This window comes from Centrocercus urophasianus, unplaced genomic scaffold (assembly GCF_019232065.1).
Source record: "Centrocercus urophasianus isolate 14NV4802_14NV808 unplaced genomic scaffold, USGS_Curo_1.0 seq_12, whole genome shotgun sequence".
Lineage (NCBI taxonomy): Eukaryota > Metazoa > Chordata > Aves > Galliformes > Phasianidae > Centrocercus > Centrocercus urophasianus.
Genome location: NW_024884364.1, coordinates 33068588 through 33093816, shown reverse-complemented (window position 1 = coordinate 33093816; position 25229 = coordinate 33068588). Strand labels below are relative to the sequence as shown.

Genomic DNA, 25229 nt, shown 5'->3' with positions numbered 1-25229 from the left:
CCAAACCCCCATATAATATGCAGGCTGTAAAATTTCAGTCCAACCAGAGATTACCACCATCACCAAATCAAGGCCTAATAATTTCATCAGACTGTGAACAATCTTTCTCAACTGAATTCTGTGTGAAGAACAGTCAGCCTCCAACTGCTCTAAATGTACTCTGATTTCTTTTATACCCCATTACGCCTACATAACCTAGAGCAGCACTTTTCATGCAAACAACTCCACACATCCATCACTGGAGAAACCCAGCAGCAGCAACTGAATGGATTCCCAAGCATAAACGCTGCCTAAGTCTGAGGTAGTGTAACAGTGGCATGAACACAGATGAAGGATTCTCATTGCTGTTCCAGGGATACTATTAAGGAACACATGCAGTAACTTCCAGAACTGGATGGCAAAATCCCTTTTGGAATTTTGTAACTGGCAGAATATATGGGAAGAAATGAATCATCTTAGCACATGGAGTAGGCTAGCAATTTAACTTAAAGGCAAAAAAAATCTTAAAGTACTCTGTGAATATACCACACCTTTCTCACCAGCTATTTATAAAGTCTCAAATTGATCTGTGAATGTCACTTTGTGACTAGCTATTTTATCAGTTTCCCACCCTAAAAACTCTTCCTATGCACAATGAGACAAACCTCCAATGCCACATCTCTACCAACAGCTGGCTCATGAGGGTGCAGCTACACTGGTGGAGGCTTCTGCTCCAGATCAGGCAGAAGAGAAACTTCCCCTGAGTCTCCCTTTTTATACAAAAAAGCCCAAGCTACTATTTGCCTATTCCTAAAAGCACTTTGGGCACATTCTGATGATAAATTTTGTCCAAGACCCAGACACTTTTTTCCAACTAGAATTGTTTTCCTTTCTAAGCAGTTTTATCCCAGTATACCTGTGGGTATGGATATTATATCACTGCACTAAATGGATTAAAGACCATAGATGTTCAAGATGATTAGAGATAAAAAGCTTTTCCATTTAAATTCCATATAAATTGAGGATAACAAAAAAGGCACCTTCAAGCTACGCTGTAGGAGCTGGGTTCGGTCTCTGACTCAGTTGAGTGCCCTCCTTCCCTATGAGACAAAAAGGAGAAGGCAGAATATCTAATGCAGCTGATTACAAATATGATGTTGTATAACCCACAATCCCATTATGAAAAAAAAGTAATTACCTGTTTGAGTTGAACAGGGTATTGTTTTCAAAACAAAAGGTTCTAGTTTGTTCTCTTAATGAATCCCTTCCATTGCCCACACAAGAGACAGAAGTGCTGTCTCAGCAGAGATACCTGTCCTCCAAAGCAATAAATGAAGTATTTCTTCATGGAGATGTAAAAGATGAAGTAATGACCATATCACATTTTAAAGCAGAACACGTTTTTATTTCACACGGAAGTTATATAGATAAAAATCGAGAATAACCAGCATTAAAAAAAAAACAACCCACAAAATCCAAACCTTGTAGTCTTACTCAAATTCAGTTCTACCTATCAGTCACTCATGTTTCTACATACAACATTTTGTCAGTTTTGTTCATTTCCAGATTAATGAATATTAACACCCCGTACTAACAAAACAGCTTGCTCACTTTTTGGGGACCCATGGGGTTGTTACAAAAGAGCAGGCATCTTCATCTTATCGTCCAACACGTTCACTGCTGGAGGGATCTGAAACACTGCTCGTTAAGCAAGGAAAGAGCCACCAGTGCAGCGAGTCCCAATTACCTCCTGTGATCAATGGAAGGAAGGACTCAGCCAGCACCTCCAATATTGTCATAATCCCATGTCCAAGTCACTTCGGTACAAAAGCTATTCAAATAAATAAATAAATAACAGCAGCAGCCCCATCAAGTAAAACAGAAAATCCACACTTTCACATCTTTACAGTGTACAACTGTTCATTACAACTGAAAGCATTTTAACTTAAGACTTCAGCCCATGGGGAACAACCCCTCAAAGTCTGAGTGCAGCAGAGTTTAAGAGTATAAATCATTTTGACAAAGTAGCAACACAGCTCTGCAGTCCTTCTGGGGGAAAGGATGGGCATCTTCAGCTAGAGAAGTCCTCCATCCCTCCCTTCTCACACAGGTCTTGGAAGTCGCGCCAGCGCAGCTCTTTTGGGGTTGCAATGTTATTTTTCCTCACAAATCATTCCTCAGATCTGTAGCAGAATTCCGCTACATTTAACTAGCAGCCTAGGGCCCAACTGCAGCATGTGTTTGTGAGGGCAGGCTGAGCGTTCCCGCTGGTCTCAACAGCTTTACACAAAAGGCGTGCAACTAACCATTCAGCTAGGGAACTACAGCTTCTGAGACTGTAGAGCATTCACCTGCAAGGATTCTGGCACCTGCTATGAGCCTCTGTGGGGCCAAAATCTTCTCTGTGCCTCTGTTCAGCAAAACAGTTTAAAATGAACACAACATTCAAGTTAAGCAGAGAACATATGCTGAACCAAACCAGGGAAGTAACTCATCAGAGACTCAAAAATTACAAAACTGCCCTGGAAATCAAGGATTGTGCCAACACATGGAACAGCATATCAGCAGCTGATGAGATATTTCTTTACACTTTGCAGAGCTATTTTAGAGTGCTGTTTTGTTAATCAAGTATAAAGATCACTGCATTGTTTCGCAAAACTTAGAGCACAGTTCAGAATGAGACACATCCCTACAGATTTAATAAATATAGTTATGAACAATACACAGCTTAAATTACCTAACCTTCACAATCTAAGTAGAAACACCCCATACAAAAACAAATTCCTTTATACTTTGTACATCTCTAAAAAAAAAGATCACAGAAACACCTGTTTTGCTAAGGAGATACCTGTATGAAGAAATGATATGTTTAGAAGACATTGAATTGTCTGTTTGCTGGGTAACACATGTTACTGAAATGTTCTCTTACAACCTACCACCTTTTCTTACAGACACATATTCTGGCTCTGAATCTGAAATTCAAAGCCACTTTAAATTAGCCATGTGAAAGAGATTTCTGGCTATTAAGGCCTTGAGCTGTCAAAGACTTCCAAATATAAATGACACCACTGAAATAAGCAAGCACCCAACAGAGATCACTGTGGCACTGAGCACTACAGCAGCTCATCTTTTCAATCCAGTAATTCAAAGGTATGGCAGCATACAGTTCTCTGCCACCTCAAAAGGAACAATCTCTCATTTCAACCCAGCCTAGAGGAGCAGCACAATAATGATGTGACATTTCCACAATCATTTTACTACAATGCCCTGAAAATTATTTGAGTCCTGCACCGGAAATTCTGACTCATAATCTACTTTTTGATGCTTAGGACTAATTTTTACACAATCCTAACTGTAGAATAGCACACACCCAAATAGTTTGTGAAAACTTCTAACTACGATACACTGCGACTATAAATTCTATTTCATCACTTACCACAAGGTTGGGTGTTATCCTTGGGATTAGAATTTGTGCTGTAGTTAAAAACTAATAATATGATGAGGTTATCATTGTCTGAGCAGCTTCAAAATACTAACAGCAGTGCATATTAATAACCAGATGGTATTATTCTCTACAAAGTGATGCCCTCAGTCACAGTGATGCACAAGATGACGTACAGGATACTTTGCTCACCAACAAGGGGACATTTCACTGCTAGGCTGTCTGTTATGATTTCAACCTCCTTCTGCTCCACTTTTGACTTGTTTTTAGAAAATACACAGTATAGCATTTTCATTAAAAACATCCTATCAAAAGAAATAAAAAAGGCACTTGGTATTTCTCTTTGGCTCAGTTGAGGCGGTCTGCTCAAAGCTTCCCAAAGTTCCTGTCCCTTCATCTGATGAATAGTTGCCATCCTGAGGTACTTATTCATGTGCAAAAATAAGAGCTTCAGGGATTTATCAGTTGCATTTCTCAAATTGCTTCCAGTAAACGTGCAAAATTCTTCACCGAACAGAACCTCTTATGTATAGCACATACGTATAGCACATTCCATTAAGGTTTCTTTCAGGGAAGAGCTCTGGTCACTTGCGCAGTCCTTGTTCCAAATCTGGTCTCTCAACTCAGTGTTCCTTAAACCTGGGAAAGAACAGCAACCAGGCAGGAAAAGTTTAGGTGTGAGATATAAACAGCCAAAATGCAGGGTCCATATTCCTTGCTATGTATTTTTTTTCCTCATTTATTTCACTGCTGCAAAACAGCCAATGGCTGAATTAAAATTTTGCTTAGACAAGTGTAACCCCATTAATTCACTGGATTTTCTTTCCCAATTCACAACACTCTGATTCCAGTCACTTTTTCCTTCAAGGAGACTTTTTAGAAAAAGCTACATTTGAAACTACCAACAACACAGACCAAGAAGCTACCTGACTGCTCATTCCCCACCTGCATACTCCATGATGAAAAGCAGAGAGATTACATATTTGGGGAAAAAAAAACAAAACAACAAACCATAACTAAGAAACTTTGCAAAAAGAAATCAGGTTTTCAGGCACTTTTCAAAACAAGATGTCCTAAAGAAGAAAGTTCATGATTAAAAACATTAAGACAAGATTATTCTTTTGAAGCAAAACTGAAAACAACAAATGGAAATGGACATACAGAAAACCTTTATATGTTTTGTCTACACTTAGGGGGCAATATCTTTGTAATCTGTTTTTAAATTGTTACTTAAGAGCAACAGCTGTATGTTACACTTACAGGGTATGATCTGCATTACACCTTAGTTCCTTCTGAATTAGATGGAGTAAGAACTGTAAAAAGAGACACAACATCTATGTTACTATCCATACAGATATGCCAACAAAGTTTCACAACAAGCTGCACGCTGTTATTCAGAGTTCTCTATTTGAAACATTACTCTGTAAATGCTGAAACCATTAAAAAAAATACAGATGCTTAATCAATGTTTGGAAAATGAGTTTTCACACTGAACATGAAACAAAAAATAATTTCTTTTTCACAGTTGTGAGATCAATTTCTGTGTAAAAAACAGAACAGCTTTCCAGTTACTTTACCAGCAGACATAAAAGAATCCAGCAGAGGGAACCCAAGACTCAAAAAGAAAATGCAAATGGCAATGTTGGAGCTTAAAATTATTTTAGCTGTTAATCTGAAAACAAGCTTGTGTGAAAAACTTTAATCACACAGTGATGAGCAACGTCAGCCACATTTACTTGCATACATAGCATCAGGCCTTCCAAATGCATTTTAAAAGGCTTACTAACTGAGGCAGCCTCCAGGAAAGTGATTCTACAAACAAAATTTGAGGATTCCCACATTTATTAAAGATAGGATGAGAAGTTCTAGGGTTCCTCACTCTTACAGATTTCCTTATCTTCAGTCTCACTGTTACAAAAGGAATTTTCTTCAATACTATAAGTAGTGGTGCTTTAAGATGCTAGATCTAATATTTCAGAGGTATGAGTGGCCGATCATGATGGAACTGAATATCATACATGAGATCAACCCCTCTCCAGGTATCTTTGAAGAAACAGAAGTTGAATGCAGGCATCTATACGCTGTACAGCAAATAACAGTGGATGCAGGAGTTACCAAAAAAAGTATTACAAGAGCAGAGGGAACATACTTAAACTATTAGTATATCTAATTTAATTAATTTCCAGACATTTGACATCTTACATGTAGAAAAAAAATAGTTCAACATTTTGGGCTTAACTTCAGTTTAGAAAGAAAGCTTCTATCCCAACTCCAAACAGTGCTACCTGCTTTTCTTGTCTGAGGAAAGAGTGATGCACTCAACTGGCCTTTCTGCAGAAGTACAGAGCTCAGTGAAATAACCAGGCAGACAAGGGGTTTTGTCTGGGCACAGCCAGTACAGAGGAAAGTGCAGTTCTGAAGTGTTTCACAGTCATTCCACCCTTTCATGAGCACTTCCATTCAGGACTTCAAAAGGACAGCAAAAGCAAGCGATACTTCAGGATATCTCAGTACACAGTGATGAGAACATGACTGGCAGCATTCTATGAGAACAGACCAAATTGGTACAAATGCCTGCTAGGGAAGTCTGTGGCAAACACAGAAACATAACCTATAGGTTAACCTATAGGTGGCTACAGCAAGGCTGACTTCAAAGCCTCTTCTCGCCTCATCTTCTCTCTTCTTTGGTCTTTAAAGCAAAGTAGTGCAAGTTAAGGAAAAAAGACACCTTATCAGATCTTCCTATCCAGCACACAGAATCTCAAACAAGAGAAGAGGAGAAAAACATAAAAAATAGAAAAGGATATACTCTGTTTCAAGTAACCATGCATGTCACGCTCCTTTTGCCTAACATCTACTCCTGATAACTGTCAAAACCAAGAAAGTCATTTTTTGTTTAACCCAGCACAGCAATTTTAGGGCCAACCTGGAGAATGTAACGTATTAACTTTCAACATCATGATCGTGGTGATTTTGGTGACACAGCAACATAGCCAAACAGCTGTTACTGCTCCAGTAAACCAGTTTTAAGGAAAATAGAAGTAATTCTTCTGTGAGTGGAATCTAGGGCATCTTCTAGCTTTAAATGTGAAGGTTCACTTACAATTTTGCCTGCTGTAATCTGCTCAGCCAGCAATTAACAGATGTGTAATTGTTCACAAATTGAAGTGCATCAAAACTAATTTGCACTTCTGATTACAATTAAATGAAAATTTCAAAACAAGCTACTTTGCTCTTTTATTGAAAATCTCCTATACAATGGGATGTTCCTTAGACAACAAAGCACTGCATTTGCAAAAGGAAAACATGCATTTTAAGACAAACAGTTTAGCATAAAGAAAATACACAGCAGGCAAGAAGTACTTTTAGACTTACCAGCAAAGCACACCCATCTGCTACCATGAGCATGTAAAACACATTGTTCCAACCAGATGGTGAAATGAGACCAGCCAAGAGAGGCCCCAAAGCTGCACCTAAAATATAGTACTGATAGTGTCACAATGATGCAATGCAGGTTTTATTATGCTGAAATATAGCTGTTCTGAGACAGATTATCAATTTCTCAACTTAGTTAACTCAGTATGAGCTGATGTTCCAAAACATCCCAGAAAGCTCAAAATGTAACTGATATACCTACAAGCCAATAGGGAACCTAACACAGGGGAAGCTGGAAGACTAGAAGTTAGAGAAATGTCATTCTTTGGCTAAAAATATGCCTATTCCACATCAAGACAAATCCCACTCAATTCTCCCTTCTACATACCAGTGCAGAAGTCACAAGTAATCACTGATCTCAGAAAGAGCCCTACCACATCTACTTTTTTTTTTTTTTTTCCACTTCACCCTCCCTCAAACATGGGAACACTAGTGCTGCTAAACACTAAGTTTGCTCTTGCTCTCAATTTCAAAACTGTACCTAGCCTTGACAAAACCTGGACAGAGCGCAGTTTCTCAAAAATCTTTTGTTTTTACCTACCACAGCCAAGCTCTCGCTTACCTACAGATCCTGTTCCATCGATGATTGCTGTTACTGTGGACAAGGCTCTTGCATTCCCTTTCAGGCTTTTATGGGTACCCTAAAGTGACAAATACTGCTTAGAATCCTGAGTCGAACTCAGAAAAAGTTTCTACAGTAGTATCTAGTCTACACCTCTCCATGTTAGATGTACATTGTGAAGCTGGACTCTCATTTGGTACCTTCAGAAACCAGTGCCTTTGAAAGCAACCTTCAAACTCTTAGCCAATGAAAGGTATTAGGGTACCTTTGGTCTCAGGTGGCATTCATGACCAACAGGCCTCATCCAACTGAAAGTTCAAATGGCAGCATGGACAAGTACCAGACATAGCTTTCTACACTGATGAGAATTAAGTCTCCAGCTTCTCTCTCACACAAATATAGCCCTTTCCTTCATTCAAAGATGCAAAGTATAAAGGAGGGTAGAGAGAAGTCTGTACAGAGTCTTGGCCTTGCATGTAACTTTTACGTCCACTTTGGACTGTCACCTACAAGACTTGGTTAATCTTGTTACTATGGAAGAATAATTTAGAAGTGTCTCACAGGCAGGAGACTATTCTTTACTAATGTATGAACAATCTCAGTGTCTGAGCTCAACACAGCTTAAGCATCTCCTTATCACCTTGCTTTAGGACAGTGCAGCCCCTTCTGATAATCCTTCAGAAGTCAAATGGCTCTCTCTGGAGGTCAAAGCTGCAAAGGTGGAAACAGAGGGGAAGCCAAACTCACCAAGTCAGCAGAGACAGCGGTGGTAATCAGTGCATAAGGGCCATTCACCAGGGCACCACTGATAAGCAGCATCACTGTTGCAAGTTGGACAAAAAACAGAAAACATGAGTTGCCCGAAAGACTTAACTGTAACAACAAATAGAAAGACATGAACATAATCAGCCTGTATGAGTGAAATTGCTTTCAAAAGCACTACAAGTAGACTTAAAACATTTCTGATATTTGCATAATACATATAATATACACATAATACAATATACAGGCATTATTTGTATAATAATGCCTATGCTGAAATAAAACCTCATAACAAAGACCAATGATGCTACCTAAGTCACTGTTAGCTCAACCAACAGTTAGTTACAATTAATTGACACGAACTAACGATTTGTTTACAGAATCCCCATAACTCATACCACCAATTATTTAGTTTGTATTCCTTCTCCTTATTGCACAAAAAGCAAGGCATAATCTAAGGAGTTTCATCCCATACTTCCTCCTCTCAAGGAAAAAAATAAAAAGGAAAATAAAGAGCTAAGCAGAGCAAAGGATTGTAAATGAAAAGTTCATGTGAAGTGAGAGGCATACAATAATTTAGAAATACTCACCTACAGTAGCCTCAAGGCCCATTTTACTGACTGTACTGAACATGTACAACTGCAAAAATGAAAAAACACACATGCTGTAATACCAACATCTGCAGTGATGCCCACTTCCCCCATGCTAACTAAAAATATCTGAGGCATCAGGTGAAAAATAGTTCTGGAATCTGAGGTTTAAAGTAACCCTTTTAGATCATAGCAGGATGGTTGCTTGATGGAACGGATGAGGGAGATGATAAGGGCTATGCTCCTATTTCCTCATGTGTCTTGTCAGAAGAAAGGGCTATGTGACGAGATCACTCAACTTTAAACTCTCAAATTGTCAGCTTCAGTGCAGCACAGAAGAATTCACAAAAGAATCAAAACATACATCAAAAAAGTGCTCTTGACATGTCCAGCTGCCAGTATTCAGTTAGAGCACAGTAATTTCAGTCTTCCAGCAACTAAAATTCTGGCTAAGAACTGCACATCAATTTTAAAAGAGTGATAAACTACGCAAGATTTTCAGTGTCCAACTTAGCTCTCTGCTTATTACTTCTGCTTTTCTTCACAAGATATAAGGCACAAGAAATAACAAGCAGTGGATTACACTGGTATGATTGCTTAAGTAAAGGTGGTCCAAATCTATACTTCCTCATATGCTCAACTTCTTTCACTTTTAGCCTGGTCTGAATTCCATGTCCAACTTAGAAGATGCTGTTGTACAACTTCCTAAGGAGTGCTGTAAAAGTCCCAGCCACAGCTGCAAAAGAAGGGCAAATTCTTACTGTGGGTGCTGCAAGCAATAACATCATTCCACAGGTCGATGCCCTCTTCTCTAGCCTGTCTGAAATCAGGCCTGCCAAAATTCCACCTGAAAGAAGAGACAGGTATGTAGCACTGTGTACATTTTACACAAAAGGCATCAGTTACACTTAATGAAACTCAACTAAAGTTAAAACAATATATGACTTTTAATGCAGTTACACACAGCAACACAGATTATAGAACTGATGAGATAACTGGCACTTGGTGATATCCTATAACTCAGCCAGGTTTGACTCGGAAGGTAACTGATTCATTGGTTATTCCAACTGAATTTTCAAGATGGCAGGAATGAGGGTGGAACAGAGACTGAAGAAAAACTTAGAAATTATAGTTCTGCTGCTTTTGAACAGAAAATGCCTTTGCAACAGTGTCTCGTGCTCTCACTCTGCTTGCACCCCAGCTAGTTACTGGTCTCTGAACTCCTCACATGCAATAGTACTCAGCTGTAGTGTGCCCTGTCCATGTCATGTTTGTAGAGGAAATGAGATAGTTTAGATCCTGGGACAAATGAAATACTTGTTTTTCACTTCATGCAGTCACTCCATGCTCTTTAGTTTTCTCTTTTTCTTGTATGTCCCAATGATCACACATAGAAGTACTAATTGGAGTATGTAGCAGATGCAAGTTTGAAGGCCCAAGGGAAAGAGCTGTCAAAATGATGTACAGAGAACTTGGTGCAGGGAGAAAGAAAGGAAGTTTTTCGGATTCTCCACATTCCTGCCTCTCCCCTCCCAGCTGCCCATCTTCCAAGTATCTACATCATACTTGAATTTAAATGTAAATGCCAGTTTGAAATAGCACAGGGCACCTTGTTAACCTTGCATTCACGGTGGAATGAGACAAAGCTGAAAGAAGTCGTTTGTATCCCCAGGGTACCACTAGCTCTTGCTTCAGCTGTCTAGGATGTAATAAGCAGAGGTAATATTTAGCACAAGCGTGAAACAGTAACTGCAACACACCTCAATACTCCTACAGTCAACTACCAAGGCCTACACAGCTCTTGACACAGTGAAACTTCCCCTACTACAAGTATTGTTTTCCAACAGACTGATACAAAGCTAATTTTCATAAGGGCGCTGCAGGGTGTGTAAGAGGGTACACATAAAACAGATGGAAATTGAGATAGTGCTTATTTATTTGGGAACTATACGGTCTGACTGCAGTAAATAATTAATCATTCAATGGTGTCCTCACAAGTGACAAAGGAATAATCTCACCCCTATGATCAGTATAATTTCCCAACTTCATTTTATATGAGACATCATGAAAAAAAATGTGGCCATTCACTGTTGCGTCCACAAAAAATACACAAGTGTACAGCAGGGATAGTTCAGCTACATTAAAACAAATAGATTTTGACAAGGAAAGTGACAAAGATTCACAGTCAAGAGCATTTGGTATTCTTTTTTTTAAAGTTTCTGAAATACATTTGAAAGAACAGTGGTGTCAGTGGCACTACTATGATCTCACCAACAAGGAGCACTGTGTAGAAGACACTAAGGAACCATAAAATCTTAGAAGCTATCATGCAGTATTCTAAACACTTGAACTGAGTTGGTAGACAGGATGCAGGATTTATGGGAGACCCTGCTCCTGCATGAAGCAGAAGAACAGAAAAAATATCACGTGAAATCTAGCTTAGCACTGTAAAATTATCTTATGGCACATTAGTTATTCCAGCAGCAGCACCATTTATCTTCTGAATTACTGGAACAATTTCAGAACTTGAACTATTTTAACAGTAGCAATGCAAACTACCAGCTATTAATATTAAAAATAATAATTTTTAAAAATTAATGGAAGATGTATCTTAAGTAGTGTCTTACGGGACGTCTCTTGCACAAATCCCCCAGCAAACCTGACCAGGGCTGTCTGAGGTAAAACACTGCTCATTTCTGACATATTGCTCTGAGCTTTTTTTTTTAAAGTAAGAGTGATGAAACACTGGCACAGGTTGCCCAGGTGGGTGGTGGATGCCTCATCTCTGGGAACATTCAAGATCATGCTCAAGGGGGCTCTGAGCCACCTGATGTAGCTGTCGGTGTCCCTACCCGTAGCACAGAGTTGAAACAGACAACTTCTAAAGGTTCCTTCCAATGATCCAATGATTCTATCATTCTACGAAGCTTATTTAAAATAGAGTGTTAAATGTGGCAGTGAAAGTGACTGAAAGCAGTAACTCAGTGATACCAACTCAGGATAATCACTCAGACTTGGAATTTTATCAACAAAATGGAATATCTGCATTGCTGAATAATTAATGAAAATATCAATTTGTGCTTAGCAGAGATACCATAGTTCAGCCTTGTCAGTTTGTCACAGAGTGTGATTTACACACTCTTGATCTTTGGGGAAGGACTGATGCATCATTCCTTCATTTTGTACTATATTTAAGAAATCAATCTGACAGAAGTAGTAACAAACACATGGAGATATCCAGGTCACATGGCCTACACCACAATCGCTGCATATCCTGAGAATCTGCTTTTTACAGTAGTTGAAGAGGTTATTAAAAAAAAAAAAAACAGAATCAGTCAAGGTTGCCAGTACTCCAGTGTCTGAAGCAGATCAGCCCATAGAAGCAGAACATCTATTATGCACAATGTAGCTAAAAAATTCCATAGTATTTGGCTCAGTCTGTGATGAACAAATCAGGGAGACTGTAGTGTTGTCCAAGTGAAAATGCTTAACAAGGATTTCAATGTCTGATCTATCTCTATTTAGTACCTTACTGCAACTCTACTTCAGGCAATATAAGGCAGAAGACTACTAATATACATTAGCTGTGTACACTACTGCTTCTGCTAAACTGGTCTGATTGAAGATGTAATACTGATGTTTAAACTCACCAAAGATTCCACCCACATCAAACAGTGTAGAAAGATCCCCAGCTCTTTTGGCATCAAGGTGCTCTGGTGACAATTACAAAACAAAAACAAAAATAATCAAAACCATTTTCTTCATTTCCGGACTACGAAAAGCAGATCTCAGTACAGTCATGTGATGGGTATCATAATCAGTCACTCAGCAATACAGTCCTTTGAATACAATTACACCCAAGGGAGGACATTTTAATGCTTCAGTTATAAAGTCTACTGAGTAGAGCTGTTGATTGTTAAAATTTGGCTTAACAATATTCCAATTTGTGAACAGCCACAGTCTTATGATCTAATGAGTGCTCCTAAGTGAGGCTCTTGGCTCTAAAATAATGATTAGCATACACTTGGATCACTTACAGAGCCTCATCCTGGGGGCTTCCATCACATGTCAAGTAATATTCATCATTAGATGGCTGGACACGTGCTCAGCACAGCACTTGCAGTGCAGTTTCTGTAGACTATGAAGAGACAAATGATTTCCTCAAGTCCACTCTCTGTTATTGACAGCAAGGACCAGTGTTGGCATATATTTACATTTAGACTAATGTAGTCACTCAAGTACTACCAAGTCAGATTTCCAGAAGCTTCTCAGGAAGCCTGGCAACTTAAGTTCCATTGTGTTAAATATGGCATTTCAAAAGCAGCTAAATTTCTAAACTCCTTTGGTATGTATTGTTTAAAAGCTTCTGCAATACACTTGAAAGAGCAGCAGAGGTGTCAATGGTGCTACCATAACCTCACCAACAATAAATCTGCTACAGCACAGATTGGAGGACTGTTGATAAATATCTTCTATTACCAGGCAGCTGCTTTCAAGGTAGCACTGGTTACTTGGGAGTCCACACAACAGCCGTTAGCTATAGTATTTCCAGCCGAGTGTGTTTTCATGGGTTGTTAAACTTGTCTCGCTCCACTGTCTGCTACTGCTAGACTCAGCCAACAATGCATTTTTGTTAGCTGGGGATTTAAAGGTCACATCATCACTCACAAGAACTCTCTGTATAGGGAGAACTCCTTCCTCTGCACTCTTCAGTGAAAAACAGCACTAGTGAACAGATAAAGAAGTTTGTCTGCATTTTAGTAGTTTTGCACTTTGGTAATTCAAAGCACCTTTAAAGAATGGGTTTGCAAGAGCCACAGCATTACAGGTTGGAATTGTTGAAGACGATCCACTTTCTTTCTTTCTTTTTTTTTTTTTTTTTTTTTTTTTTAAATTTAATTTTTTTTTAATGTCTTCTCATCATACTGAATTTAATGAGAAACATCTCAGTTGGTGCCTTACAGCCCTCCTGCTACTCTAGCAAAGACAGCCTATTTCAGAAGCAGTAACGTTTACTCTCTTATTTATTAAGCCCATATTTCTAGACACTTCATAGTCATAATTCTGTTTCCCCTTACTGTGATACTTACCTACATTTGTGATATAGAGGGGAAGCCAGAAGAGAAAAGTATAGCTCACAAGCTTTGCAAACAAAAGACATAGGGAAAACTCTATGACTCCCTAAGAAAACAAAGGAAATAGGAAGTCAGTATCTTGATAATGGTTATTATCTACTTTCAAAGACCATTATAGAAATATTTCTAAGAAGCATTTTACACATTTTCTCTCAAGAATTCCCAAAAGACATTTTTCCCTTGACAAAAGAAAGCTCACAATCAGAGCAGACTACAGTATTCTGCTTATATACATTCCCTTAATTACACTGAACTGAATAGAGAACACTAAAATAAACAGAAAGGATCGGATATTATTCGGACAGCTGCATGACTTATTTTCCTAATTTAGAGACTTTCTATGCAAGGTGCAATCATATTGCAGAGAAATGAATATACTTTTATGTTATTTACATTTATCTTTCTGATGGCTCTAAGACCTCTCCCTTATTGTCACACTCTTTAAAAAACAGCCAGTTAACCGGTATGACACAGCTCAAATTACTAAGCAGCAAGAACAAATCATAGATGTGGCAGATGCCTATTTCAAGTACTAATTTATTCAATCTCCTCTCTTGATGGATATATGGAAGGTATAGTTACTTGCTCTCTATAACTACCTGAAGGGAGGTTGTGAGCTGTAGTGAGGGGTCAGCCTCTTCTCTCCTTATCACCAGTGTAACTGGTGATAGGACTAGAGGGAATGGCTTCAAGCTGCCCCAGGGGAGATTCAGGCTGGACATTAGGAAGTATTACTTTTCAAAAAGGGTGGTCAGGCACTGGGATGGGCTGCCCAGGGGGGTGGTGGAGTCACCGACCCTGGGGGTGTTCAAGGAACGTTTGGATTTTATGTTGAGAGACATGGTTTAGTGAGAACTATTGGTGATGGGTGGATGGTTGGACTGGGTGATCTTTAAGTCTTTTCCGATCTTGGTGATTCTGCACAGACCTGTAACTAAAGTGCCACAGTGACTTACCTTCATTCCCCTTAAACTGATATTTTCTTGCTAAAGACAGACATTTTTAAATTCCTAGCATGGTATACTGCAAGGACCACATACGGCTGGCTCTACTTCACCAACAGTTGTATGGCAGGAAAAATACTGAGGAGGTGCAGAGAACTTTAGAAGCAATTTTTCTACATATTTTTTCCACTTTGCCACAGGAAAAACAATTGAGACAGAGAATCAGATTGATAGAGTGAGAGGATGCAGGAATACAGTGGTTGGGTCCTGGGACTTCCCCCTCTACCTTTACACCTGATCTAAATCAGTGCAGGTATAATTCTTATTACTTCTGCATTGCATTGATGCTGATAGACTTCAAGCTGACAGTACAATCAAGACCTACTGTTCCTGAAGTACAAGAAATTTCTTTTCCTTTCTTCTACCAGCTGTCTGGATGCTTTGACTATCTCAAACTTGTCAATACAAACTATATAAGAGATTTTAAAATGAAAACCTTAAAAAACAATGTTGAGAAGTGTAAAACATAATCCACGGAAGAAAGATCTGACTCTGAAAAATGCTTAAGCTATTCCATTCCTAATACACGTATCTCTAATTGACACCAGTGAACTTCCGTGTTACAGGCTGAAAAAGAACAACACTGGAGCCTAAATGTTTGTCTCGTGCATCAAAATCTGCTTCAGCCTATGTACACCAGAGTCACCAATCAAAGCTCGTGATGCAAAGTTAGTGATGTCTATCACTTCATCTAGAACTTCATGGAAACACGGAGGCAAAACCTGATTCCTACAGGAACAGGCAACAACAGCACACATACTCACAGGTATTCGCAAAGCCCCAAGGAAGCTGATAGCTGATGTCCCATGTCTGCCTTCCCCAGTGCCCATAGAACTGGAGTTCTGTGATGTCACGGAATTTTCGCTGTCAATAAGCAAATGCTGCATTTCTGAATCCTGCAATTCCCCCCAGTGGCACCATACACAAGAGAAGAGAACAATGTATCAAAACACATATCAAATCAGCAAATCATTCCAAAATAATTTCTTAAACAAACGTATCTATTTTATTACAGATAGTTACAACTTTTTAAATATCTTGATTTGGATATAGAGGATATAGAGAAACCAAACAGTGTATATGAAAAACAGAGTGAAATAAGTCTGATTGTTTATGCTGGCTTGTTTACTTATGGAATCAAGTTTTCACTCTGTAGTGGCTTATTTCAAGCTGCAAAAAACTTACATATCATAATATGGCCTAAAGGAAAAAAATAATTTCCAATTTCGCTACTTAAATGTGGTCTAATTACAACTGAAAATCTACATTTCTGTACAAAACCAATCATTATCTTTTCTATGTATTAATATCAAGCTTGTTTTCCAGATTCTGTAACATCTTGTTCACTGTTTAAATTATAGACCAGCCCATTTTTCCAAGTGAGGTACGGACAGTGAGTTCTTCATGTTAAGCACTGATTTTTCACCTCTGTCCCATTTGAGAACTGCAATCCACAAGTTTTGAAAAGCCTGACGTTAACCAGTATTGCCTAGGAACTAAATTCTGAGTTCTTTTTTACCACTAGGAAGTATTTTATTCTAATAATAGTTCCACTGGCTGCTAAAAATACTAGTGAGTGAATTATCACTCGACACGAATAAGCTGCCCCAGTCTAGCCATGAGCGCAGCTTATTTTTATCCATCAACCACAGTGAACTCACAATAGAATTGGAAATTTACATCTTACAGCTGAAAAAAAAGAAATGCAGTTATTAATAGTACTTCTTTGCCAAGTAAGAAAAAGAACAGGTTTTAGCTACCCTCACTTTTACTGCTCTTGGAGAAGCTTACCCAGCTCTATGCATCTACAAGTTATAAACGTATTCTACGTACTGTCTTCCTCCTTTCCATTCTTGTGCTTTTGAATAAAGCCTTACTGAAGAATTAAGCCTCATTTGAATTTGGCTGTATTTTAGTAAAGAAAATGAGATGTCATTACATATGCAGTACTTTTGACCTTTAAAGGCTCCTTCCATGTCAAACAATCCTATTATTCTAGGAAACTTACACAAATACAGAGGGTTAAATGTGGCAGTGAGAGTGACTGAAATCCAAATAACTTATTTAGTAACTCAGACTTGAAACTTTTACCAACAAAATGGAATGTCTGCATTGCACATAGCTGAATAATTAATAAAAACATCTATTTGTGCTTAGCAGAGATACTATGGTTCAGCCTTGTCAGTTTGTAACGGAGTGTGATTATACACTCTTCATCTCTGGAGAAAGATTCATTATCCCTTCGTTTTGTACTATTTTTAAGAGACCAATCTGTCATCAGCAGTAACAAAAACATGCAGATATCCAGGTCACATGGCCAATACCATGATTGTTGCATTTACTAAGTGTCTCCTTTTTACAGTAGTTGACAAGTTATTTAAAAAAAAAATAATCAGTCAAGGTTGCCACTCCAGTGTGCTCGGAGGAGGATTGGCTCATAGGAGCAGAACAACTGCTGCCTGCACAGGCAGAAAAGCTGACAGTGATCCTCATCTCAGTATCACCATAACACAACTGTTTTAAAAAGCAGAGGTGTTCATTCAGACAAGACTACCTTTTGGAATTAGCAGTGATAAAAAGGGGATTCCCCCCAACCCTCGTTTTTTCTTCTTCTAAAAAACAAACAAAAACCCAAAGCCAGATAAACAACAACAACAAAAACAGTTGCCCTGCCAGTACTCTATAATACAGATATAACTCAGCTAGTAGGGAAAAAAAAAAAAAAAAAAAAAGGGAATATTGAAAGGATTGCCATTAAGTGCCTTCCTGGTTTGTCGTGCAAGAGTGTCTCTTCTCTGCCTACTTGCTATGCAGACTCTCTGCATAGTTAGAGAAGAAATCCATGTGTACTAATTTGCTGACTATATTTTAGCTCTGTCTTCATGACTTGTCTACAGACACCTACTTAGATTCTTAAATCTTCTCCCTTTATCTTCCAGATGGTTGTCAAGTTATACTGCCAAATGGTTTCTGGGCTGGAGACTGCTCTTAGGTGACTCAAAATGAACATGAGTAAACTTGGTACACTAAGTAAGCTCAGTGGTACTCTGAACTGAGTTTACTGACATTTATTCCAAACCACTGAACAAAGATTACACTGCACTGATTGCAGGAGCTACAGAGAGTCAACCAAAATACTGGTGGAGCTTGTTCTTAAAGAGTACAAAACCTTTCCATCAATGCCAATTACTGTTGAAGAGACCAGGAAGTTTCTGTTTTCCTGTAAAAGTCCTAAGGAAGTGTTAACAAAAAATAAACAAAAGGCTATCCTCTCAGGATATCATGTGTGAAGTGTACTGAATACAAATACAGTATTTCAAATGGAATTTCTTCAGTTAATTTTCATCACAAGATAAAATTCCTTTTTGCCTATAAATTGGCACATCCAGAGTTCAGTTTCCAGTGATAATTACCAGCAATTACAGTTGCATGCTTTAACCATTATTCCTGTGAGTAACTGCTCATATTTAGAACTTTGTATCCATGCACGCACCTGTAAGTACGCACATTTATTACTTTACATAAGGAGACAAGTGAGACTGCAGGGAAGGGACAGATATATCCACTGAAATATTTAAAGGATTTCAAATGGGTTGTCTTGAAAATATCTGGCACTGCATTACATCTGCTGAACTGTACAAAGATCACAAATTAAGACCAAATAAGTTACCATGCTATCTTATTAATCTCTCCTGCAGTACCTATGCAAGATAATGATTAGATCCCTTATCTGATGTCACATTTGTGTATGGAAAGGAAACCAGATTTCAGCATTACAAAGAAAGACCAACCTTTGCCAACAGTATATCTACTGTAAATTTCCTGCGTGATGTTTAGAAAGTCTACTATACTGCTTTACAATAACACATCACATTTTACCTGAGACTTGCTAGTTTCCTTGGCATTTAAGGTTGTCATCTGGACTCTGAACCGAGATGCACCATTCAGGAATGCTTTAGAACTCTGAAAGAAAAATAACAACCCCTCATACTTCTGTTACCTGATTTGTAAAGGATTACATAGTGCTAACAATTTCTTCACAAATGAAGCCTATGCATATCATAGCATCAACATATAGCATAATCCCAAATGAAGAATCCTTAATTAAATGCATTTGTGTGTGTTTTGTGTTTAAGCTCTTACAGAGACCTATGGCAATATATGTAAAATGCAATTAAAAATGTCTTTGGAGGCTTAAGTCATACTGTTTTTTACAAAGCAGCCTTATACTGAATTTAGAGCACAGCCACCATTTTTCCACCATCTTACCAGCTTTTTTCTCTACTGAGCTTCCTTTGGCATTGCTGACATTTTTTTCTCCTATGGAAATTATCTCAGTGACAACTACAGATTTTTATTTAATTCTATTTTCCCAGAAAAACTTTGTTTCTTTATTTCTCCACCCATTTAAGCTAAAAGTGTCTTCCACTTGTTTAAGTTCACTCCATTCCAACTCAGAAGTGAACCAGAGACCATGCGCCTGGGGCTTCCGGAGGATTACTAAAAAGTCAGAGAGCCTCTGGGGTACACAGAAATCAAGGCAACGAGTTGTGTTTTAGGCCCTAGATGGACCTGAACTAATGCACTGCTTTTTACATCTATTTATTACCCTGTGCATTACTGCATCAGTTCACACCAAAATTACATTCCTTATAAAACTCCATCGTGAGATCCTCAGCCTAAAATGACATGCCAAGGAGACTATGATGTGCCTAGTGAAATAAATATACAGCCTCAATGCAGGCTTGTGGTCAGGGAAGGAGAACCTATTGCTAACACCGTAAGAGGCACTGCGCATTCCTCAGGGGTGAGATATCTGCTTCCCAAGTGCCAAATCACATTCTGAATGCCACATCAAAACAAATGAATGAGAAACCACCACAAACCAAAAAAAGAATGCCTGTCCTCACTGAACATTTTAATTCAAGATGAATCACGTGGTAACTCCTGCCCAACAAAAATACAAGGACATATAATGCAGTTTTCTTTACACAAACCGCCTTTCATCAATCAAATCCTCCTAAGAGGGCAAAAAACTTCTGAGAGGTGAGGATGAATACCAAAATTTGTGCTGCACAATGCAGAGCTGAGGCACAAGCAGTCTTGGCCATACATTCTGCAAAAAAATTGAATAACACCCATGGGCAGAAGAACAGGTTTTTGTCTTACAGAAAATTAAACTCTTGTCAGAAAGTGATTTATAACAATCTGTGGGGAAAAAAAAAATCCATTATCTGTAGAGAAAAACCAAAAACCCAAAAACAAAAAAAAAAAAACCAAACCAAAAAAACAAGACTTTCATTTGACTTGAAAAAATAAGATTTACTGTGGCAAAAAGGAAATGTCTTGGGATAAGGACTAAACATAGAGGCTGCACATTTAATGCTTAGAACATCTTTCTTCTTTTCATTAAGATAAAAACTGCAGGTTTCTTCTAAAAGCACAAGCACGTTGCCAAAGGAATTTAAGAGAGCTAGGTTTCCTGGAAATGCAAGTCAGGTTAAAGAAAGTTCTTAGACAATAAAGGCAAGTCTGTATGAACAGGCTGCAATGAATATGTGTACTTATGAGAAGGAAAAAAAAAATAAAAAGAAAGCACAGGGAGAAAAGACTAGAAGCAATAAATACAGTTTTAAATAATCATATTTTACAAATGCCATTAAACCTTTCCTTCAATTTTGATGATAAATAGTACATCAACATATAATAAAGCCCATGGACTTCTTGCTTGCATTTGTCATGGGTATATCCTTCTGGAATGCTGCAGATTAAGTTTCCAATTGCAGTACTCAAAAGCCCTTTATTATAATCAAATGTCTTGAAGCAAATCCCAGATTCATAAATCAGAGTCAAATGAGCAAACAAAGCACAACTGAAGGAACTGCTGAATAAGGAACGAGAACTGCACATCCGAGGCTCTGTGCTTGGCTCTCCATCTGTTCTTCTGGACAACTCAGTGAAATCAGATTACTCACCACTACAAACTCTGTAGAAATACTGGGCTCATGATCACGCTGCAAATAAACAGTAGACCAAATTCATCTAAGATAGTGATATCACAGAGAGACTAACCTAACCTTTAAATCTTAATATGAACATATCTTAAATTCTTCCCTATTTATTTCAATTGTCTTTGAACTTAACCAGCCTCATTCTTCCATTTAGAGGTTCAGCTTTTGGCACCAACTGGCACAGCTGTCTGCACCCAATCAAAATATTTGTCCTAAGTGACAAGCTACAGCCTTATGAGCAAAACAAATAGGCATGTTTCCTTGATTTCTTAAATAATATTTAATAATAATTTCTACCTATTTGCAAAAGCACAAGTTGTTCTGGTTGTCACCTGAGATGACTGAGCACAGAGTGACATTTTATGTACGCCAGCAAATTTTAACCCTTGGTTAACAAGTTTGGAAGTTTGTTCCCAGTGATAACAGTCTGTCTTATTACATGTATCTTCCTTCCTTTTTCTTTTTCTTTTTTTTCCTTCAATTCAGCAATCAGATACAATAACTACCACATCTGCATTTTTAGGAGATCTTCTCAGACTTCTATTCTTGTCGATTTCCTTAACTTTTAAAACCGCCCTCCCCATAGTGAGCAGAAACTGTGACCCAAGGTAATTCATAGACCACACAGGTCTGAAGTGAGATATATAAGCAATTAAAGTGGTATACAGCTTCCCAAGAGAGAATCTGAGAAACATTAGAGGCAGGCAGGGAAATACTTCACAAAACCCTTGAATATTTTCAGATGTGGATACGCAGAATAGGGAAGGAAGAAGTGATGCCTTCTGCTATGCAGAGTAAGGTTTCCAGGGAAACAGAATGCCAAATGCAATGCTATACAATGAGACTGCGCATGGTGCAGAGATCTTACTGATGCCCTGGAGATTAGGTCAAAGGACAGTCCCAGAAAGGGGAAATTGTGGTGAACAGAAGGGGAAAATAGGGGAAAATAAACCCCTAAAAATACTGGCTTCTAGTTAAAAACATCAGTACGATGTAGATATTGAATGCCTTTTTTTATTACTAGCTCCTTGAGGCATACGAACAGGCCATTGCATGCAATTTCTTAGTCATGCTTCCCAATAAAAGTGCATTAGAGACAAATAGTAAACATTTACTTTCACAAAGCTTAAGAGCCAATACTGACAATATTATGCTCAAGGTATTATAGAAGCAGCTGACATTTTTGCAGGAGAACTTGTGAACGACATAAAGCCCAAGGAAAAAATGCCTCCTGTTAGGAGTCTCTACAAGTCATGTAAACGATTCTCATATTTGACAGAAGTTACCTTTAATAAGTGAAAAAGCAATAAATGAAAAATACAGAGCTCATTGTAAGTACAAATTATCTCACAGCAACAAACTAAGAATAGGAGTTCCACAGACCATTAAAGGCAATCAGAAGCTTTATCAGGAAACTTCCATATGAGAAAAAAATCCATTAACTGGTAAAGAAAAAAAAATAACAGACAGCAGAAGAGTCACCATCAGTTACTATTCAAGAAAAGAGAGAATTTACAACATAAAAAGCCATCTATCTAAGATTTTTTTTTGGGGGGAAGGGGGGGGAGGAGGGGAAGGTGAACACAGTAAAAAGCAGAAATCATCCCTGAACAATCTGTCTGTGATACCTGAAACCAGTAGGTGCAGTTCACATATACGTGCAGACAGCTTTCACATATAGTAATTCTCTACTTTATGAAAAGACATATGGGATTCCTTCGGACCCTGCCTCTAACACACTCCTCAGCAGCCTTGACTTGCTGTCACACACAGGAAACCCTGAGACCTATATTTGCTCTCTTGTTCTTCCGAAGACCTAGTTGAAAATGTAGCAGACTTGACTGCCCACGGGTCCCTGGGAGTCAAAGGAGAAATAGCCTGGAGCAAAATACTGCTCTGCGTTTTAGTTACAGTAGAAACAAACACATACCAAAGTCTTACTGAACATGAAACAGAGATGAACCCACAAACATATTCTGGAACAACAGGAGGATAGTGATGACATTCTGTAACATAATTGGTCTCCCAAGTACTCTCCTTTTTGTTTTTTTTCCTTGTCTGTTATTTTTCTTTCTGCTTGAATTGCCTCCCTCCTCTTGCGTTACAGATACACAAATCAAGAAAGGAATCTACTTCTCATGAGAATGAATGTGTACAAGTCCATGGGGCAGGATGACACGCACCCCAGTGACTCAGAGTCCTAAGGGAGTTGGCTAAGGTGGCTGCTGAGCCACTTTCCACCATATTTGAAAAGTTGTGGCTGTCACGTGAAGTCCTTGAGGACTGGAAAAAAAGGAAACATCATTTCCACCTACAAGAAAGGGAGGAAAGAGGACCTCGGGAACTTCAGGATGGTGAGCCTCACTTCTGTACCTGGGAAGATCATTGTACAAGTCCTCCTGGAAGACATGTTAAGGCACATGAGGGACAAGCAGGTGATCTGAGACAGTCAGCATAGCTTAACAAAGGGAAAGTCGTGCCTGACCAATCTGGTCACCTTCTATGATGGAGTGACGGGATCAGTGGACAAAGGGAAGGCAGCTCATGTCATCTACCTGGACTTCTGCGAAGTCTTTTACATGGTCTCCCACTGCATCCTTATCACTAAGTTGGAGAGACGTGAATTTGAAGGATGGACTATTCACTGGATAAGGAATTGGTTGGAAGGCTGTAGCCAGAAGGTTGTGGCCAATGGCTCTATGTCCAGGTGGAGGCTGGTAATGGGCAGTGTCCCACAGGTGTCTGTCTTGGGACAGGTACTCTTTAACATATTCATCAATGACATTGATGATGGGATTAAGTGCATCCTCAGCAAGTTTGCTGATGACACTAAGCTGAGTGGCTTGATACAGCAGAAGGAAAAGATGCCATGCAAAGGGACCTTAAACTCAAAAAGTGGTCTCTTGTGAACCTAATGATGTTCAACAAAGTAAAGTGAGTGGTTTTGCACTTGGGTCGAGCTAATCTCAGATATGTATACAAACTGGAAGAAAAATTCCTTGAGAGTAACCCTGTTGAGAAGGATTTAGGGGTCCCGATATGAAAAAGTGAACATGAGCCAGCAGTGTGCTTGCAGCATGGAAGGCCAATGTTATCCTGGGTTCCATCAGAAGTGGAGTGGCCAGCAGGGGGAGAGAGGTGATTGTCCCCCTCTGCTCTGCTGTCATGAGGCCTTAGCTGGAGTACTGTATTCAAGTCTGGGGCCCCTAACACAGGAAAGATTTGGAACTTTTGGAGAGGATCCAGAGGAGGGTCATGAAGATGATCTAAGGGCTGGAGCAGCTCTCCTATGAAGACAGGTGGAACAACCTGGGCTTGAGAGAAGCCTTGAGAGAAGGCTGCAGGGAGACCTTATTGCAGCCTTCCAATATTTAAAGAGTTTATAAAAATGAGGGAAATGAACTTTTTACACAGGTAGATAGTGATAAAATAAAGTGGAATGGTTTTAAACTAAAGGAAGGATGATTTAGATTATATGTACAGAAGTTTTTTTTACTGAGACAGTGGTGAAGTGCTGGCACAGGTTGCCCAAAGAGGTTGTGGATGCCCCATCCCTGGAAGCCAGGATGGACGGGGCACTGGGCAATCTGATTTAGTATATTTGATCTAGTGAATGGCAACCCTGCATGTGGAAGGGATGTTGGAACTTGATGATTCTTGAGGTCCTTTCCAACCCAAGCCATTCTACGATTCTCACATAGCAGCTGAAGTTTTCAAAGGCGCATCTCTTTATCACTGACATAGATTTCTACATTACTTAATTCTGAGCGCACAAAAATTGAACTTCTGTGTTAAGGGTACTGGGCAAACATCTCAGTACCAGAGCTCACCTACTAACCAACTTACTTTAAACAGTGTTTGAACAACCCTGTACTAAATATTTGAACAAAAGGATTTTCTTTTAGAAGCAACTGAAAGCTAGAGTTTTGCTGCCACAACGGCACAAGGAAGAACGCATGTAATCTTCAGCAAGACAAAGAAAGCTTATGTATTCACATGTAGACTGTTTTGACAGCAGTAAACTGCATAACTGACACATTTTAAAACTCACCTAATATTTAAAGAGAAATAACATATCTCTGTTCTCGGAGATTTCAAAATTTAACTAGAGAGTCCTTAATCAGTCTAATCCAATGTAAAAGTCAGTCCTAATACAAGCAGAGGGTAGGATCAGATGACCTACTGAGGTCCTTTCCAAATTAAATCATTCTATGACTCCACAAAAAAAAAAAAAAAAACACAACACAAACACAACATAGCACTGTCAAGTGACCAATATCACTAAGTACAAGTTATTTTTCTCTCCACT

General features: G+C 38.8%; 1 protein-coding gene across 4 annotated transcripts in view; it reads right to left on the bottom strand.

Moving 5' to 3' along the window:
* Positions 1–1368: 1368 nt before the first annotated feature.
* SLC37A1 (solute carrier family 37 member 1) overlaps positions 1369–25229 on the bottom strand; it is a 39129-nt gene continuing 15268 nt past the window's right edge. For 3 of the 4 annotated variants that reach the window (XM_042810347.1, XM_042810349.1, XM_042810348.1), the window contains exons 10-21: positions 20885–20923; positions 18789–18872; positions 15674–15805; positions 13861–13951; positions 12421–12483; positions 9532–9617; positions 8771–8819; positions 8166–8239; positions 7419–7497; positions 6797–6894; positions 4682–4734; positions 1369–4060 (exon numbers count right to left, since the gene is read on the bottom strand). In XM_042810347.1, the coding sequence (XP_042666281.1) occupies positions 4045–4060; positions 4682–4734; positions 6797–6894; positions 7419–7497; positions 8166–8239; positions 8771–8819; positions 9532–9617; positions 12421–12483; positions 13861–13951; positions 15674–15805; positions 18789–18872; positions 20885–20923 (864 nt within the window). In that variant the 3' untranslated portion in view covers positions 1369–4044. The remainder of the gene's footprint in view (positions 4061–4681; positions 4735–6796; positions 6895–7418; positions 7498–8165; positions 8240–8770; positions 8820–9531; positions 9618–12420; positions 12484–13860; positions 13952–15673; positions 15806–18788; positions 18873–20884; positions 20924–25229) is intronic. The other variant, XM_042810351.1, reaches the window with a different exon arrangement.